Source organism: Mercurialis annua, linkage group LG4 (genome assembly GCF_937616625.2).
Source record: "Mercurialis annua linkage group LG4, ddMerAnnu1.2, whole genome shotgun sequence".
In the NCBI taxonomy this organism is placed as follows: Eukaryota; Viridiplantae; Streptophyta; class Magnoliopsida; order Malpighiales; family Euphorbiaceae; genus Mercurialis; species Mercurialis annua.
In genome coordinates, this window is record NC_065573.1 from 26,134,447 (window position 1) to 26,155,244 (window position 20,798).

The window sequence follows — 20,798 nt, forward strand, 5'->3', positions numbered from 1 at the left end:
ATTGGTTCCATATGAACAAATTTAAGTTTTAAAAATTGGTTTGTATTTGTTTTTTGAAAAAATATAAAATTTTGGTTCGGTTTAATTTTGGAAAGAATAGAAATTTTAATTTGATTAGGTTTGATATTATTAAAATATCGTTTTTTGGGATCGCTTCGGTTTTGGACATGATTGTTTGAGTTAAGATTAACTTAAACCAAATCAAACCAAAAAGAAATAAATTGAACTTGGTTCGGTTTGATATTATGAAAAATCATCTAATTAGTTAAGTTCAGTTTCAAACATAAATATTTTTAAACCGAACCAAAATAATTAAACTAAATTGAAAACCCAATCAAACTGATTGTATCGGCTTAGAAAATTTAAAATCCTTAAAATTTTGGTTTGGTTGTTTTGAAAAAAAAAACATTCCAGTTCGATTCGGTTCGACATTTTAAAAATAAATTTTCATGTTCCTTTAAAAAAAATGATTTTTTTAATTCAATTCGGTTTGGACCTAATACACGCTTAGAGAAGTGAAAATTATTTTAATTGTTTTACATTTTTATTAGTATATAGTATTATATATATATATATATATATATATATATATATATATATATATATATATATATATATATACATACTTGTCCAAACAAAATACTCCCTCCGTCCCGTTTAAGAAGGGACAAATGACTTTTTCACATATATTAAGAAAGCATTAACTATTATAGTGTTTTCTTATTTTACCCCTATTTATGAAAGTGTTGTATTTTGTGTTTAGACTAATAGTCATTAATTATGGAAAGAGAAAAGGGGGTATAAAAGGAAAATTCATATAAATTGGCACAAAAAACACGATATGGCCTTCTTAAATGGGACAAATAAAAATGGGATATGTCCCTTCTTAAATGGGACGGAGGGAGTATATGTTTTTAAATAAGAAAAAATTTATATTTCTTTTTTCCCATAATATTGTTATTATTATATATCATTCATATTTAGCTAAATTTTAATTTGATTTTCATAAGAATGAAAAGTTACGGATGAAGAAGGAAATGGGTAATTTTTATTAAAAGGATAATCATATTTCTATCGTTAAATAAATTTTGGTAGAGGCAATACAAATAATGAAAATCATTTACTTTCATTCTCATTTTTTTAACCAACCAAACCCTTATTTTAATAAAATAGTTAACGTCATAACATCTTTTTAAGTTTTGATTTTAGAATTTTGTGTTTTTTCTCTAAATCAATTTTAGTGTGTCGCTAATAAAACCATAGATAGTATTTATTAAATTGGATGTATTAACTCCATTGAATACTAGTTATAGTTTTAGACGATAGAGTTGTGTGAACGAGAAAGTAATCTAATTGAATTGTGCATGTTATGAGAGTGTATAAAGATTTTAAATTTGAGTTTCGACATGATTAAAAAAAGTGTATAAAAAAATATAATCAAATTGAACGATTTAATTTTCAATTGAATCAACAAATTCAGTTCGATTTAATTTTAAAAAGTATAAATTCTAATTCGAGCTAAATGCAAACATGTTCATATTCATATAATTAAATACGTAAAATTGTACTACTTTTATATCAATTTAGTAAGTCAATAATCTATTTTTATTCATATTGTGTAGCTCATGGCTCATTAAACCTCCATCCTTCAAAGTACCATCACTCTACAAGACCTAAGCCACCATTAGTGAAGCTACATTTTCATTGCCATTGATGACTAAATTTTAATTTGTTCCACTTGCATTCCCTGTTTTTAACGGGAAATTTTGTGGTCAAAATGTATACTTGGCAGCCGTTTTTTACTTATTTGCCATGTCATATACATATAATTTTATTTCGGCGTGAATTTTTTTAAGTAAAACCGTGCATATGTAACATTTAGCAAAAACCAACTATCACGTATGCATTTTTGGGGGAAAACCGCTCAATTAAAGTTTGATAATCAAAATAAAACGAATTAAAATGTAATCATTAAACTGCAATAAAACAAAAAAACTATAGTGTAAAACATTCAAAAAGCATTCAATCATGAAATGGATTGCACATGTTTTTCCTTATAAAAAGGATAATGAACCAGATGATACATCCAGAAGTTTCAACATTGAGCAAATGCACATAATATGCATATTAACATTAGTGTAATTTTTAATACTAATTTTAAATTTTAACGATTTAAAATACGAACCACTCGTGCTCATCAGCCTTCTGGTTGCTGGGCCAGCTTCATGTGCTCAATATATCTAATTTGATATTCATCATCCCCACCTCCCTTACCTCATCCTATCCCACTTTGAACTCATATAATTTAAATCAATCTTCAATTAAATTTGTTGATGTTGCATCGATTCTTGAATACTTCTCTTTTCAATTATAAATTTATGTTATTTTTTCGGATTTTAAAAATATTTTAGTGATCTTCTAAGTCTTTGTTGTAAAAATTAAATTAGCAGACAAATTTATAGACTTAAAAATTTATAATATATAATTTCGGAAAATTACTGTGATACAATTAAAAATCAAAAATCAGGTCAAGTCCGTTTAAAAAATTCTACTATAATTTTATCTCATAAATAACATTATACTCCATCGAATTACTAATGAGTAAAGAATAACGTATGTTCTAGAATTTTTTGAACAAACTCACACAAAAGGAACTTTAGTTATTTCGATATTTCAATATATAACTCTTCAAAATAAATTTGATTGCATCCACTTATTTATTTTAGAGCTCGTGGAAAGCAAACGTGAAAATATTAAATACAAACATATTAGAATTCAATTAACATAAGATATTATAGAAAAATAATACAAAAACGTTGAAATTGATAAAAAAAAATAGTTTCACAGTTGCTTTTCATGGATTATGTAGTGCTTTTCATGCACTCTTTAAACACATACGTGAGTGTAAGTGATCTTATTATAAAAAAAAAGTTATAGATAAACTAAAAAATGGATCAAAGTTGATTCATGACTTGGGTTCATAATTTAAAGATCCTGACGTTTACTCGATCACTAATTCATAGTCAACCATTGTGTAGCTCTTATTAGTAATTAAAAAATATGTCCGGTCGGTTGAACCGGAGAACAACTATCCGTCTCGTTTAATTGATCCTAAAAACTGAAAAATTAAATTAGATTGGATTGAAATGGTATAACTGGACCGAGCTGGTGGTTGCACCGGCGGATGAACCACCGGTAGAAGCAATTGAACCAGAATTTGGATTATCAGCTATGTCCAAATTCATTCTTCTTATAATTATAATTTTACTCAATTGGTTCAACCGGCAGTTATACAATGAACCAGATGGCCTCACTTTGATTACAAAGGATTAATTTATTTTGAGGTCTTTTAACTTTATAACTTTTGTTTATCTAGTCTCTAATTTTTTTTGGTGTTCTGGTCCTTTAACTTTACATTTTTTATTTATCTAATCCTTGAACTTTCATTTAGTCATATATATTCCTGAATTTTGATTTTTTGCTTTCTCGGATCCTCAAAAATGTAAAATTAAGGATCGGACAAATAAAAAAAACATAAAGTTGAGGGATCGGATAAAGAAAAAACGTAAATTTAAGGGATCCGATAAATGAAAGTTTAAGGACCTGATAAGGTTAAATGAAAGTTTAAGGACCAAATAAACAAAAAAGATATAAAATCAAAGGATCATATAAGTCCAAATGGAAGTTAAGAGAGCCGTAAATTTGAAGATCTTAAAATGGATTAATCTATTTATAAAAGACTGGTTCTTATCAATGTAGGTAGTTTTTTCATGAAAGTAAGTGAATTCATTCAAGGCATAGTCATAACTCAACTCAGAGTTCACACTAGGGATAGTACAATTGAACATGTGGTACATATATTCAATTATTTTTTGTTTTTTCAACAATGGTAGAATTGGAACAATTTAACACGAAATGGATCAAAATGGAGAGGTGATGATAAATTAAATGAAAATGTCTGGAGGAGTGAAGGCAAAACTATAGATATGATGTGTACAAATGAGAGTCTCTTCTTCCTTTGGTCCGACCAAAACTAATGTTCATTTCCTTGCCCTAAGGGGATGAACCAAATGTGCTGTCTTTTTATCATCTCTGCCTTCGAATTACTTGTGCCCTAATCAACCCCACCAACAACATTAAGGTTAAGGATGAGCAAACACTCGGTTTGGTTAAAAACCGACTGATTTAATCTGAATTTAATTAATTAATTAATAATAATAATTTAAAATCATAATAATTTGGTTAAACCGATAAAATCATAATAATTTAAAATAAATATAAATAATTTAATTCAATTAATCAAAATTTTAAAATTCTTAATCAGAACTGACCCGGAATTTTGATTGATCGAACATAATTAACTAAAACCTTTTAAGTAAAATTAAATCAAAATAGACCGGTTAAATTGATCCGATCATTTGCCAAAACCCTAATTAGGATGTATGACTTCACCACTACCCCAGTTGTTGTTGTTGTTGTTTAATGTCTGTACTTCGATTTGTCTGTTGCAGAGCTTGATGAACTGGTGAAAATGACATTCCGTTTTCTAACATTTATACATCCTTTTTCAGATGAACTGAATGTATTTCACATAATTGTATTTGGAGTTGGACATTCCTGATGTTGGCATTTATCTTCAAATAAGTTTCTAAGTACAGGTCTCAATTTATATTTTAATAATGGGAAATATATATATATTTTTATCTTCCTCTAATTTCTAATAACTAAAATAAGAAAATAAAATCATGACTTAATTGGAAAATGGCGATTAAGGTACCGAAAATTTAAACTGTTATGTCTTTTATAATTCTAATTAAAAAATTTAAATATCCAAAATAGTTTTAACCAATTCGCTCCAACTAATTAAATAGTAAGCTCAATCCCACGTGGTAGTGATGTTCAATTACCAGTATTTTTTAATCTACCACGATGCGTCGGCACAAATTTCTACGGTACACATAAATTTGACATGTATTACTAAATTGATTCGATAAATGAATCAAAATTACGGCGAATGATTAAAAATTAATTGAAAGTTTTGATTAGAACTGCAACCAATCTGGAAAATTAAGATTTAGTTAATTAAACCTTAAAACAATAGAATAGATGAACAAGAAAAATGGAGACACACACACCTGTCCTGCTTTAATTTTATGTGTGTTTTGCGGCTAATAATCACCCATGGCACCTCAACTTTAGGGGTACGGGCGCTAAACCCCCTGAAGTTTAAAAACGGGCACTAAACCCCCTAAACTTTGTGTCGGCGCTCACAAAACCCCTTTTGGACGAAATATGACCAAAATACCCCTGGCGCCGTTTTTTCAGTCAACTGACATTTTAAAAAAAAAATTCTGACACTGTCATATCATCTGACACGTCAGAAATATATCTTAGAAATTTGAAAAACCCAAAATACCCCTAATTTAATTTAAAAAAAAAATCAAACCAACCCAATTTAATATAAACCAATCTATCAACCCAAAAACCGACCCAACCACCACCCCACCAACCGACCCGCCACCCGACCACCGCCGGAAAATTTTCCGGTCATCTTCTCCATTTTGAAGATGACCGGAAATTTTCCGGTCATCACACTGAGGAACAGATCTGTTATTTAACTATTTAAATGAGTTTAAATGTGTTATTTTACAAAAGTCAACCCAATAAAGAGTCATATTTGCACTGTATATATATTTCATGATTAGACCAACACGACTCATTTACGATCCACAGAAACAATTAACAATTAAATAGTAGTTTAGTTTATGACAAAAGTATATTGAATATTTTCAACTTTTTTCTACTCTAGATAAATGTTTGGCCACTTCAATTAAAATCTTGTAAATTGTCACCTTTTCTTACTTTTATTTTTACAAGATAATGGAAGGATGTGAATCCATTCCTTGTCTCTGGTACGTACATATTCTATTCAATTCATGAAAGTTGAAAGAGATGAATCTAACATATATATACATTGAGACCATGTGAGATTCAGAAAATTCCATCCAAAGTAATTGTCACATTTATCTCTTGAATTAATTCCAAGTAAAATTATGCAGTTGACTCTTTTCATCCATATAAAGCCATCTACCAATATAATCTTGAACAATCCAAATTGGTTAAGATATAAAAGAGCTGTTTAAACCGTCATAACTACACGGGTTGACACACATAACTCGTTTTGAATCGTGTTTATGTCAAAAATATTGTTCTTGTTAACCCTAATCGTGTCACCTAAGTAGATTGACGCAAAACAAACATGACCCATGACACCCCTAAAAAAAACGGTTCAAACTGCCATTACTATAGTAGAACCCTAAGCCTAGGATGTGGTTGGTAAGGAGATGGAAGTCAGAACTGAAAACATTGAATGTTTCGACAATATTAGATTCAATTTGATCCAAATCATTCTTGTAAGATTCAAAAAATGTGGATTTCCATACTTTTTGCTCGTCTCTCGGCTCTTCAACCCAAAATGCATCAGACATTTCTCATTTTCTTTGACTATAATACCAAATATATATATAGTCCCATCTCCTGCATGCATGGCCAGTTTGCAGAGATACCCTTTAAACCGTAACAAAACCCCATATCCAAATGCAGGCCAAACCTAATGCCAAAGATGATACTGTTCCATACAATACTATACTGTATGATTATGAAAAAAAGGAGCACTGTTGTACGGAAGGTACAGAAACACTCAAGATTTAGTACAAATGTTATTTAATAGTATGTACATTGTTAATTTATTATCTAATTATATATTAAAGCAAGAATTGTTGTTTCTATCAGGCTAGTGGACTGCTTAGCTCATTCGTTGCACTATGTCTACACCACAGCATTTACTAATTGTGCAATCCAGCTTAGCTACTGCAATTAACACAGCATGATTATTTAATTATTCTGTTACTTAGTTGGTTCATTATGATTCTCAACTAAGAAACACTATACTTTAACTGAAGTTAAAATTGTTAAATAATCAATCCACCTAAAAAAATGAACTGCGAGGCTCCAACTCTAGTATTATCGCTAACAAAATGACTAAAGTCGGTATAAATAAAACGGACTTGTCACAAATTTCAAAAAAAAAAAAAACTTGAAAGAAGAAGAATTGAATTAAAATTTAACAATGTCATGTAAAGTAAGTAAAGAAGAAAAGGATGGATAAAAGAAAATCTGAGGAAATATTAAAGTATATCTAAAGAACATATAACAAATAAGTGGTATCGCACTTAGTCCAAGAAACTTATCCCATCCCCCACATGAATGAATTCATATCTTATCTTTTATTTTATTTTATAATTTTGTAATTTCAACTTTGTGGGGTCTAAGATGAGTGATCAAAGCACCATTCCTTACTTTACTGACTACAAATAGACCAAACCCCACAATAACAATTGACCTTATTGCTTACTATTTAGTCATTTTATGAGTTAATTATAATTATTATGAATGACCCTTAGATTTAATCATTTTATATCATGTCTTCTTCCATTTCGTACACTTTCGTATCACCACTTTTTGTTTAATGGAAGAAAGGTACAGCACGGCAAATACCCCCTCTTTTTCTTTTCTTTTTTATCTTCATTTTCTCCATTCCTTTTCTTTATATCAATATAATATGTGTCCCTATAAAAAAATGAACTAAAATCGAATAACCGAACTAAACTATTAAATTTGCTTTGATAAAATCTACATTAATATAAAAAAATATTTTTATATATATATGATTTGTGCAACCAACTAATAAGATGTTTGGAATGTTGGATTTTTTTTTTAAATAACTAAACAAGCATTAAAGATCCCAATATTTTATAAATTTTATTGATTTATTGCACATGTGATGTGGCACAACAGTTGTGTAATATAACATGTGTTTCTATTCTAACATTCGAGTATGAGATTACAGAATTTATTATTCTAAATGTAATTATATATACTTTTTAGTTAAAGAGCCAAGTATTTTGAAACCATTATAATTTACACATTACACTTGTAAACTACACATATTTATCTCTTGAAGTAGGATTGCAGCTTCTCTAGGAGTAAAATAATTACTTTTTTGTATATACATATTAAATATTATTAATTTTTCTATTTCAAAAAGATTTTCACCTCTAAATTTATATATAATTTTAAAAAATAAATGTGTTCATATGCTTAATTTTATTTTTAGCGTCTTATAATACAATAAGAAAATTCAAGTAAAAAATTAATAACAAATAAAGTACATTTTATTAAAGTAAAAAAGGTTTTTGAAGTTTCTGGTGGATAAATTTTGTTGGCAAGAAGAAATATTATTAATATTATACACAGCCAGCTAAAGTCGCCTTGTCTTATCAACCATTTAATAGAAAGTTCAAAAAAAAGATTGGCACTTCCACATTTCTACACTATATAAACCCTTGTCTATTTTTCCTTCTCATCACCACTATTACCACACCCATCTTAATTCTCACTTGCACTAAACAGTCCCTTATCTTATTTCATCACTCACTTAGCACAAGAAGAATATGAAGAGAGAATTCATCAAAGCATGTTCTAAAAAATGGAGGAAGATGGGGAGTAGAGTGATACCTTGTGCAGGATGTGAGCACTGTTGTCAATGGAGTTTATGGGCTTCACTGCATGAAGGAAAATCAATACCAAGAGATGTACCAAAGGGTCATTTAGTTGTATATGTAGGTGAAAACTATAAGAGATTTGTGATCAAGATTAGCTTACTTGAGCATCCACTCTTCAGAGCATTGCTTGATGAAGCTAAAGATGAATATGACTTCACTGCCGACTCTAAACTCTGCATTCCCTGCGATGAGACTATTTTCTTAGACGTTGTCCGATGCGCGAGCTCTCCGCAGAATGGAAAGACTTGCCTGTCATTCTAAAGAATAAGATTTTTATTAATATTAGAATATAGCTCTTCAGAAAGCTGATTGATTGTTGTTCCTTGAGGCTTAAGGTAATGCTTAAGTGTAACCCTTTGTATGCTGTAGACTAAGTAGTACTAGTAAGTAGTAACTGTAACATAAAGATTCTCTCCCCTCATTCAATTTGTAATTCAATTTGAGATGTTCTGCGCTGTAAATCCTGTCATCTTGTTTGCTGTAGGCTTAAATTCACAGAGATTTTCAATGCAACGTCACCCAAGCCAGAGATCTTACTCAAGGATCATGCAATATTTTTAAATTAAGTAAAGGATTATCCCGGTTCTTAAAATTTATGAAGCGGACTCCTATAAGTCAGACTTAGACCTATTTCGCGTGAAAAACAGCCGCAAAATTTTTTTAACACAAAAACATATAAGAATTGACATATCATATTAGAAACAATTATTTTCACAATTGCTTTCCATGCGCTCTGAAAATAGAATGAGTAATTGATCCTATCAATGAAGAATTATAGGTTAAATTATTAAAGTAAACTAAATTTGACTTATATGAGAGCGTATTGCAAATTCAAATACGGAAATACCCTTTGCTCATTTTTTTATTTTTGAAATAAAAATGTAGATGAGGTAATTAAGGGCCAATGGGTTGAGGGGTCAAGCCAGATATATGTAGCTAATCCTTCTCCAGTGCATAAGTGCAGAAATTGCAGCCCAAGTGCTCCCTCAAAGGACACAATATTTAAAATTGGGAAAAGCAACTGCACTTTCTTCCAAATTCCAACAGAGAGAAGCAAAAATGCCCTAAGCACTAACACAAAAACTCACCAAAAAGGGCAAATGTAAAACATGATAGCGCTAACAATAGCAGATCATTGCAGTCTATTTTCTCCTACCTCAGCAACATAACTCTCTTTAACTTTCTTATACCTGTTTTTTTCTCATGTCTGAAACTAAATAAACCCCAAGTAACAAAAAACTTCCCAGACCATACCATGTTCAAGGGATCATCCTCTGCTGTTCGCCTTTTGAATCAAACAAAGTCAGTAGTAGGGGCTTCTTAGGTACTTTCATTCTAAAGAAAACCGCAGAACCAACCTTTAGTCAATAGGAGCCCTACTTCCCTCTTTGCGACCTAACGGCGAAGCTCCAAAAGTACTACTATGGTACTACCATTCATGCTTTAAAGTTAATAGAAGAGCTGCAAAAAAATTTCAACCCCAGGAGATTAGTTGCTAAATCATTATAAGCCATGGCAATTTACATCCCACAGTTAGTTGCCCCCAAAAAGTTTAAGAGCTACAAGTTCTGCAACCTCACAGAGAAAGCTTCACAAGTGTTCTTTCCAGAAACAGAGGAAATCATAAATGATCCATTTCTTCCAGGGACAAGAAGTATATTTGGCTTCTATATATTCCATCTTCAAAGTGACATATTTCAGCAAAACCGACAATATTACAGTAATTCATCAAATTTCAGAAAACACTTGCAGATCTTGTCATACTATTTATACATGAATATTTTTCCTTGTCGGAACAGCATAAGCAAACAGCATTGCTTTACACATGCGAACATATACCTGAACATTTTATGTTGAACATTTTATGTCATAAGATCTCCAAACTGAATGCACATGATGGATGGATGTGTCCTGGCAGGATCATCTTCAGTGTGAGAAGATCAAAATTTACATCCCATCTCGTGTGCACATGATGGATGGATGTGTCCTGGCAGGATCATCTTCAGTGTGAGAAGATCAAAATTTACACCCCATCTCGTGAAGACATCAACTATCTGCATCTGTTGGAAGCGGATAGCGCAGCAACAGCAATAGGAAAACAGCAGAGCTAGTATATTCTTAACATGAAAATTATGTCTTATCGAAATGGAAAAGAAAAGTTCCCAAAAGAAATGCTAACTTCAATAAGAATACCAGCCTAAAATAATTGTTCAGCATGAGGTCAAAATAACCAATTTATCCATGACAATAAAGCTACCTAAAGTGTCAATTTGAAAAGGAGATTCGATGTCAATTTTAACCAAAAAAATTAAGAATTTATTACAATGTCATTCAAAAGACTTCTTCAATTGCAATGAGTAACTTCCAGGAAGAGCTCAGCTAGTAACATAGTTGGTCTTTCTTTCACCATGCTAAGAGCCTAAGACAACACCAAAATTTCTGCATACCAGCATTTGCTGCATAACAGATTCTCATACTCATTAAAATGCTTAGGGCTTCCAATTTCAATACCTGTGTTTTATGAGCTAGATGTAGGAACTGTCAATGACCCATGTTATTGCACACTTGCTTTCAGACTCAGAATGTACAAATGTTCCTTGATCCATGTTTCTTATGCCATATTTTCAACTAAACTCAACCTATCTTCCTGATTCGCATCTCTTAGAAACTGTGAATTTCTAATACTTTAAATGATTGCACCTAAACCATGTTACATGTAAATTTCAGATCTCTGCACCTATTAAATTTTCCAACTTAGCGTGTTCTTCACAGTCTAACATCTCACAGTGCTTGACCCCAGAAAATACATCAAAGCCTCCCTTACCCTCCTTTCGCAACCTCAACACAAAAACTAATAGCAATAAATCAGATTTGTTTGAAAACCCTTCAATCCAGTGTAAGACAGTGAAGGACCTCCTCAAATCTAACATACTATATGTACTAGTGACTACATTCTCATACAGTTGAACAACGACAAAAGATAAATCAGTTCTTTGTAACATTCCTAACAAAATTTAGCAGGCTGTCATAAACTTCCAAAGCTGCTAGGTCCTCTCAATTATTATCTCTCTAATTTTCCAAGTTTCTAACAAAGTACACATCCTCTCAAGTACTTCTCAATGTGTATATATATATACTACTTTTATCTTCAAAGAAATGTCTTAATTGTATATCTAATTGAACCATAAAACAGATTAACAATAGCCAAAAAATAATGACCTCTTAATATGGATATGCACGCTAAAGAAGGGAGAAAAAGGATTTAGCAGAAAGTAAAAAATGGGGGCCATACATGTAAGAAAAAGGGGGAAATCCATAATATTACCTCAATGTCTTGCTCGTCTGGATGGAGTTAGTTAAACGTAAGTATATATGCCTATGACATTTTTTTCTTCAGCTTCATCAAATAAGTTAAGTAAACCAGCCATATCCTTAACTATAACATAAAGTTTGTCGCCAATTGTTCATGATTTAGTATTTATTTCACAGCACAAGCAACAAAGCCAACTAAATCAAGAAACTATTGAAATTCAAATTTAAAAGCACAGCAGATACGACAGAACATAAGAAATGCCAAATACAACTCAACTCCACCATGCTTGCTTAGTTGAAAAAAAAAACATACAAAATACAATCCATATTCTGGAACGAGGTAGCACAAAGCTCATATGGATGTAAATGAATACCTTCTCAATCTATATTGTGATTGGTAACATAATAGATATTGCGAGGAATTTGTAACAAATGCTTGGAAGAAATATACACATGAAGCATTCTCATCAAAAATATACAAGTAGTATATTGCCTTGTGATAAAAGTACATACAACAAGTAGCTGGCGACTAAATCAATCAAATGGCAGTGCTGACTTGGGCTGAAAAATGGGAATACACAAAGCACTGAGAAATCACTGCATACGCTATTTCCGCGTCACAGATGATGCAGCCAGCAAGTGAAACAATTATCTCACCCCATTTCACCAGTATTATCATCTAAGGCCATCAATCAATCCCTCCAATTCTCTCCTCCCAAACCTCCTTCCTTCAGAATTAGCATCTTTACTCCTTGCTGCAAGATAAAAGATCAACCAAGCTATCATAAAGTAAACCTCCAGAGTTGACTGTAAAACTGCAGCCAAAAACTTCCCAAGAACCCGACTCAAAACCCATCTAGCTGCTGATCCACATAGGATACTTTCCATAGATTTTAGCTGAACAGCCTGATTAAACATTGTTGATATCAAATAACAACCTTCCCTAACAATTTCTCTCCCCGTTCTCCTCGAATCAACAATAGTAACCCATGCATCAACAGCAAATATAAATGCAACAAAAGCATCCGACAAAAACCAAGTAAACAGAAATCCAGAAATTTCCTTCTCAAACCCAAGAATCCACGGCGACATAATTGAAAATGGCATCAACTTCAACCTGACAAAAAGCTTAAAAAACGAGTACTGATCCTCAATCTCGCCAAAATACCACAACCCAATAAGCTGAGTTAAAGCATCTCTAACAGCCCATTTCATAAGAATAAAACCAGTAAGTCTTTTCAAGCCTAACTTAGAACCATCCCAAATAACACCAACAAAGGAATGATGAAACCTGCCTAAAAATTCATAAACAACAGCAACAAAAACAATCCCTAAAATCCAAGAATAAATAGCAGTAAAACCAAGAATCACCCATCCATAAGCAGCAGATAGAAAACTAATTAAAAGGAACAAAGCAGCTGCATCACGCCTGCCAATCTCTAATCCTTTAATAAAAAACTCAAAATCAACAATTTTACTCTCCAAGTCCTCGGCATTTTCACTTCCTCGTTCACTTTCCTCCTCATTATTATCATACAAATCATTACTACCACCACCAATTGAGCCATCGAATTTAAATTGAACCCCAGAACGCACCGTTTCATGAGCATTGACACCATTATCAGAAATGAAATCAGAAAACCCTAACTTATGATCAAAATTGTAAAGAATTACAGAACTGCCATTAGGTGATAATTTTCTATTAGGGTTAAAGAATGAGCGATCAGTATCATCGTCACCTGAGAAAAAATCATCATCTAGCGTTCCAACGCGCGTGAGATGGAGAAACGCACGGCGGTGGTGGAGACGGCGAGGAGGGAGGTGGTTGTTGTTGCTGTGATGGCGGTTTCCGGCTAGATCGAGGCGGGAGAGGAGCGATTTAAGGGAAGGGTCACGGTCGATGAAGGTAGTGAGAGAGTGGGTCCCATTTTCGACTAAAGAACGGAAGGAAAAGAGGAGGAGAGAGAGGAGAAAGAATGTGAAGAAATTGTTGGTGAATGAAACGATGGAGGTTTTGAGGAGATGCGACGTCGTTCGGAGATTTTGTATTGTTGCTATGCGGTGGTGATGGTGGTGGTGGTGATCGGTCATGGTGATTTTTAGAGAGAGAGAAAGAGCTGAAAAGTGTTTATTTTTGGTTTGGTCGACGGAGGAAGGGAGAGAAAATGGGGGATATTGACGATGGCGACGACGATGATGTTCACGCGATGGTCGAAGAAGATGTAACACGCGCTTTCAACGTATTGGTACTCCCAAATATTCTTAATTTCTTACCCTATCTAATTTGGGGAGGATCGAGTATAGTTAAAGCTCATGATAATATTAATATTTGGGTTAATGTCAAACAAAAAATCACAAACTTTACACGTTTTCTCATTTTAATCATTCAGTTTAAATTTTCTCATTTTCATGCACGAACTACCACTTTTTCCCAAATTAATGCACATGATCTTCACCTCAGCGAATTACAACAATGAAGTCATGACACCTCAGCGCCGTGCATGAATTTGAGAAAAAGTGGTAGTTTGTGCATGAAAATGAGAAAATTTAAACTACGTGATTAAATTGAAAAAACGTATAAAGTTGGTGAATTTTTATGATATTAACCCTTAATATTTTTACTTTTTTTCAGTATATTATTTTGATATTTATAATTAAATAAATGAAACACGTTATTTTAAAAGAAATATTTTTTAATCCGTGAAACCAATTGGAAAAGAGAAACTAGTGATTAATTGATTAATCACATACTCGATTATATAAAAATAATCAAATGAACTTAGTTTAACTAGATAAATTCTAAGAAATTTATTTAAAAATTCATAATAATTATATTTAATTTATTTTAGAATTTATTTAGAATTATTATTTTTCATTTTATAGATTGATTATTTTGAAAAGGAATTTCATAGTCTTGTATATTTTTTTAATAATGAAAAAAATAGCATTAATAGTTAAAAAAAGAAATTACATAAGAAAATATTTTTAAGAAAATATACTAAGATAATATTATAGTTGGAGCATCACCCAACTTTTTTACTTTTTACGTTAAGTGATTATTTGACATAGTGTCAAAATTTCTATAATCAAAAGGTTTACGGTTCGATCTTTAGTGGTTCTCATTTGATTGATTGAAATATTTGAGTACAAGATAAGAAAATAAGATAAAATGGACTTGTAAATTTACTTGTTCACGCTTCGAGTTTAATGAGCATTTGAACATGGTATATGTTAAGGTAATACTATAGTTAGAGCCTCTAAATTTTTTTGGATGATTTGATTATTTGATAAAATAAAATATTAAATTAAATTTTAATTATTTCATATATAATTGCAATTCATTTGAAATGATTTATATTTTGAATATCAAACATAAAATATCTTAAATTTTATTTAGAAATGAAATACATTCTAAACATAAAATTATTTTTGAGATTATAAGGATAAAAAGTTTAATATTATTCATTTTTTTGAGGTGCTCATGTAATATTTCAACAAATTTAGCATTGTTGTTATTTTCTTCCTCTTTTTATATAGTTTTGTCATTTTTTCATTAATGAGGATGTATTTGACAATTATTTAATAAAGTAAATATCTAGTGTCTATTTGATATAAAAAAATTTGAAATAATTTCTATTAATTTGGGACGGAGGGAATACTATACAAACTTTTAGAAATGATGGATACCGAATCCTACTGTAAGTATAATGGAGCCGAGTTGCAGGAGATTCACTCTCAGGCGACACCGGACTCCCCCTGAAGACGGAAAGATATGAAGGAGATACCGAATCTCTAAGATTCGGTAATACACTAATAAAGACCGAATCCCACATGATCCGCCAAGAGCGCGTCAGGTCCGGGATTCGGATAAACGACTAAATATGGAAACCTTGTCCTATTTGGGCACAAACACTACATATGGAAGGATAAGCTCTACTTTAGGAAGATAAGACTATTTAGGAAGACGTTCCTAAATAGGACTCTTATCAGATTAAGGTAGATCTCGACAAATCAGGAGAATCCTTAAGATACGGCCGAATCCCTACAAAGTAGGATTCACCTACCTAATACAACTCTACTAGGTATATTCGTCTACTATAAAAGGAGCACGAGGTATGCCTAGAATTACAATTACATTCATATACTCAAAACGCTGCTCAAAGCTCTAAACTGACTTTAGCATCGGAGAGTTAATCGGACAACCACCGTCCGGTTAGCTTCTACCCTGTTTTGCAGGTTCACTCACCGGTTCAGAAGGCAGACTCCATCAATTGGCGCCGTCTGTGGGAAAAGCTTAACTAAACTTCAAAAGAAGGAGCTTTTCTGAACTCAAAAACAAATCTCATTGAAGAAGATGACTTCTGAAAGAGTAAACCTGAAAGACAAACAACCAATGGACCCAAAAAGCACTCCGGAGATAATCAACGTGACGGAAGACGGGCTTCTCAACTCCGGGGAAAAAAGCAACACCGGAGGGCTCTCTTTCTCAACACCCCAGTACCAAACTAATCCAATAAGAGGAAGCATCCCAATTGCTTTCAACCTAAGCACTGAAGAACAAGCACCAAATGCAGCGACACAAGATCCACACAGCGAAATGCTGAAAAAGATACTAGAATCTGTGCAGGCAAATCTTGACAGATTGGCTAATGAGGCCAAAAGAACAAACGACAGGCACGAAGAAACTATGAGAATGCTAAGGGAAAACTTCAGCCCTACAGCTCCCAGAAGAAGAGAAAGAACAAGAAATGCAAACCCAGGCCGACGGGAGACAAGGGCAGAAAACAACAAAAGCAAGGAACCTCGGACCAGAGGAAACGAAGAGAGGAACGAAGCAAGAAACCAACGAGAAAAGGAAACCAGCGAAGAGGAAAGTCCTGACAGAGAAAAATCTAACGAGGAATCACCAGAGGCACCCAGAAATGAGCACAACCAGGAGGACGCCCGAAGCGGTCTGAATACGAAACGAGACGAACGAAGGGAGAAGGAAAAAGAAGATGCCCCACCAAGGAGTAAGCGACAAGAAAGAGATGCAGGGAAAGAACAAAATAAGAAAAAACACCAAGAAGGAGAGGGCGAATCGTCAGAAACACCCCAAAAAAGCAAAGCCACATATGTGGTGGAAGAAGATCTAGAAGAGAAGATCGCCAAAGCGCTCAAAAAACTAAAATCTGAAGAATTGGATATAGAGGACCTCAGGCTGAAAGGATCACCCCTCTCGCCCGAGATCATGGAGGAAACCATCCCGTACAGCATGAAGCTGCCGACTTTGCCAATTTTCAATGGGGAAGGAGACCCCCGAGACCATACCTCTAGGTTCACAGCGACCATGGGGCTACTCAGCGTATCAGACGCCATCCTCTGCAGGGTTTTCCCTACCACGCTCACGGGCACAGCCCAGAGATGGTATAACAAATTAAAACCAGGCTCGATCAAAAGCTTCGCTTCGCTTTCAACAGAATTCCTCAACAGATATCTCACAAACATCCCAGCTAAAACCACTACCAGTATCCTAAGAGCCTGTATCCAAGAAGAAGGAGAAACCCTGCGAAGCTACATCGAACGATTCAACAAGCAAGCTATGAAGATAGACAACCTGAACGTCGACATGGCGACAGAAGCATTGCGAGACGGGACGCGATTCGGAAAGCTGGTGGACAAGCTGCTAGTCAATAAACCCACAACTTTCTCAAACTTAATGGGCATAGCTCAGAAATACTTCGAGTTAGACGAAGGGCGAAGGGCGATTCGCGGAAAGGAAGCAAAAGGAAAAGAATCAAAAGAGAGATCCAGAGAAAAAACCAAGTCCAAACCTGATGACAGAAGAGGAAGACCCGAAGAAAGCAGACGATTCGCCCCCCAGACAAGATATGAATCGAGATATGATCCCAGAGATGATGAGAATAACTTCACTCCATTAAACACCAGCCGAACTAATGTCCTCATGTGGATCAAAGAAAACATCAAAAACGTGGTATGGCCACCCAAAATGAAAGCAGAAGCAAGAGACACCAGAAAGTACTGCAAATTTCACGACGATTACGGACACGAAACGGATAGCTGCAGAGACTTAAAGGTCGAGATCGAAAGAATGATCGACACAGGCGAACTGAGGAAATTTGTGGCCCGAAAAGAGAAGAGCAATGACAAGGGAGAAAAAAGAAACAGAGAAGACAAGCCAAAAGAAAAGGAAGACGAGCGCCCATCCAAAATTCTGGGAACCATACACATGATTAATGGTGGAGGGCATAGTAGCTCCACGATCAGGAGGAAGCAAAGGAAGGAAGTAATGAACATACGAGAAACTCACATGCCGCCAGTGATCTTCGATGTAGAAGACTATGAACACGTCACAGCACCTCACAACGATGCTTTGGTAGTGACTACTATCATTGAAAATTGGAACATGGAGCGGATCCTTATCGACGAAGGAAGTGCAGTAAACCTCATGACGAATGCAGCATACAAAATGTTGGGAGGAACAGCGTCAAGGTTACGCCGAGTCCCAATTCCGCTATCAGGACTCGGTGGACCCTCCATCACCCCGCTGGGAGCAGTCACCTTGGAAGTAATAATCGGCCCAGAAAGAGGAATGAACAAGAAAATCATGTCACTATTTAACATAGTGGACATGGAATTGACATATAATGCCATCCTAGGAAGACCTTTCCTCCATGACTCGGCAGCGGTAACCAGCATCAGAGCACTGGCAATGAAGGTACCGACTGAAAAGGGAGTAGTGACGCTGAGAGGAGACCAAGGAATAGCCAAGAAGTGCTATGATGAATCAGTGGTGGATCTCCAAGAAAACAAGACCGAAAAGAAGGAAGAATAGGAATGAAAAACGACCCATCATCGGTAACGACTCTCCGTCTTACCAGATGGCGTCAAATCTATCTTTAATGCTTTGTATGCCATCTTTTTATCAATAAAAATTCAATTTCGCTACCATCTGATTAGCCAGACGAACCAATAAAGAAATAAAAATCAAGAACAGCCACGAATGATTAAATCAAAGACGAAAGAAGAAAAAATCAAAGATCAAACTCAAGAAAAGCTAAAAGCCAAGAAAATGAGTTTAAATTAACTCAAAGCAAAATCGCCGAACCAGGCAAATCGCCACGAAAGGCTAAAAACCAAGAAAACGAGTTTAAATTAACTCAAAGCAAAATAGCCGAACCAGGCAGATCGCCACGAAAGGCTAAAAATGAGTTTAGATTAACTCAGAAAAGGCGAATCGCCAAAAAAGAGTTTAGATTAACTCGAAACAAAAACAAAAATAAAAAGAGTTCAGATTAACTCTACAAAAAGCAACGCCAAGAACAGGGTTTAGAGTAACCCTCGAGGCAAGACAAGTACATAAAGATAAGGCAAAAGCACATTTCGAAGAAAAACGAAGAAAATATATTCATAAATTGCGAATTACAAAAAGCAAAATTAATACATCAGCAAATACAATCAAAAGAAAACCACTAAACACGGTCTTTAGAAATCTTGACGAGGAGATCACGGGCGATGGCCTGGGGATCCAACCCGTTAACCCCAGAAAGATCAATATTGGGATTCTGCTCCAGAAGCTTCTTCCCAATCGCAAGGCGATACTCGCTTATCAGAGCAGAGTAAAAAGCCTTCGTATCTAGCAGACGGATGTGAAGACCTTCAACCTCCGTTCTAAGACTATCCCTCTCCCCACCAACAAGGGAATTGATCCGAATGAGCTCCTCGATCTCTTGAGTCAAGTCATCGGTCTTTTTCTCAATCACTTTCACTTGGCGATCATTAATCGCATCCTGCGCCTTGAGCTGCGCCAGAAGGGAATCATGCTCTTCCAAAGAGGCCTTCAATTTCGCCCTTTCAGACTCGGAAGTCGCCAAAAGAGCAGACAGACGCTCGACCTCCTCCTCGGCACACTGTCGGCGGTCGTTCAATACCAGAACAGATTGAAGGGCCTACACACCAGAAATAAACAAATAAGAAAGCAACTGAATACAAAAAACATATTATACTCAAGAAAGAAAGCACTTACAGAGAAACCATGAAAACAAGCCAGATCGGAAAGCTCCTGACCCGGCCTACCACAGAACCACGTGACATCATCAGGAATCGCCAAAGTCCGGATATATTCCGCTAGCACTCTCGGATTCAGCAAACTGGCAGGATCCTGACCTTCGACCCATTGAACCAAGTCTGGAGCAGAAGAAGAGCTTCCAGGAAAACTCTCCCTCGTAGGAGAATCATCGACAACTCGACGTCTTTTCCTAGACGGAGAATCCGGGTCTCGACCTAGAGAAATCTCCCCCGAATCAGCAACAACAGGCCCCCCTGAGGCCACACCCCCAACTCCCCCCGAAACGATAGATGATGCTAGAGGGGGGAGTAGTGACGGAATCGCCTCGTCGTCGACTGGAACAGCCGAGTCATCACCATCATCATCATTTATAACAATAACCTCAGGCAACGCTACCTCGGCGGGAGCTAGGGGGATATCAACAGGAGCCCCATCCACGACAATGTCGCCAGGAATAACGTCGGCGATAGGAACGTCAGGACCACCCATCGGGACGTCCAAATCTACTTGAAATCCGGAAAGGAAATCGTCAGAAGAAGAAGACATCCTACAAAAGAAACATTAAAAAGAACTTAAGCAAATTAATATACCTTGAACAAAAGAGTAGCAAAGATCCGCCAAGCCTCGAGGAGGATCCTCCAAAGGAAACCATCGACTCCGAAGATGACTATTAACCAAGACATCTAAAATGGGACGCGACACAATACTACAGGAAGATATGTCAAAAGCAAGCTTTGACTCGGATAAACTTAAAGGAGAAGAATAGCTCCGAACTGGATGAGAAGAAAAACCAT

At 34.6% G+C, this 20,798-nt stretch overlaps 3 protein-coding genes across 3 annotated transcripts; 1 reads left to right on the forward strand and 2 right to left on the reverse strand.

Moving 5' to 3' along the window:
- Positions 1–8,382: 8,382 nt before the first annotated feature.
- On the forward strand, positions 8,383–9,195 carry LOC126678781 (indole-3-acetic acid-induced protein ARG7). Its single transcript, XM_050373684.2, has one exon. The coding sequence runs from the start codon at positions 8,514–8,516 to the stop codon at positions 8,883–8,885; it is 372 nt and encodes a 123-aa protein (XP_050229641.1). The 5' UTR covers positions 8,383–8,513; the 3' UTR covers positions 8,886–9,195.
- Positions 9,196–12,202: 3,007 nt separating this feature from the next.
- LOC126678089 (uncharacterized) lies at positions 12,203–14,171 on the reverse strand. Its single transcript, XM_050372962.2, has one exon. It carries the CDS (start codon positions 14,025–14,027, stop codon positions 12,612–12,614), a length of 1,416 nt encoding a protein of 471 aa, XP_050228919.1. The 5' UTR covers positions 14,028–14,171; the 3' UTR covers positions 12,203–12,611.
- Positions 14,172–19,408: 5,237 nt separating this feature from the next.
- LOC126678501 (uncharacterized) lies at positions 19,409–20,550 on the reverse strand. The gene is made up of 2 exons (XM_050373397.1): positions 19,963–20,550; positions 19,409–19,885 (listed from the first exon to the last, which is right to left on the reverse strand). Exons 1-2 carry the CDS (start codon positions 20,548–20,550, stop codon positions 19,409–19,411), a joined length of 1,065 nt encoding a protein of 354 aa, XP_050229354.1.
- Positions 20,551–20,798: the final 248 nt, after the last annotated feature.

What these genes read in the sequence shown, in the direction of transcription:
- LOC126678781 (XM_050373684.2), top strand. Translation starts at nt 8,514, where the DNA reads ATGAAGAGAGAATTCATCAAAGCATGTTCTAAAAAATGGAGGAAGATG.
- LOC126678501 (XM_050373397.1), bottom strand. Translation starts at nt 20,550, where the DNA reads ATGTCTTCTTCTTCTGACGATTTCCTTTCCGGATTTCAAGTAGATTTG. An exon ending in CTTGTTTTCATGGTTTCTCT is followed by an intron (nt 19,886 to 19,962) that starts GTAAGTGCTTTC and finishes TCTGGTGTGTAG; the next exon opens with GCCCTTCAATCTGTTCTGGT.
- LOC126678089 (XM_050372962.2), bottom strand. Translation starts at nt 14,027, where the DNA reads ATGACCGATCACCACCACCACCATCACCACCGCATAGCAACAATACAA.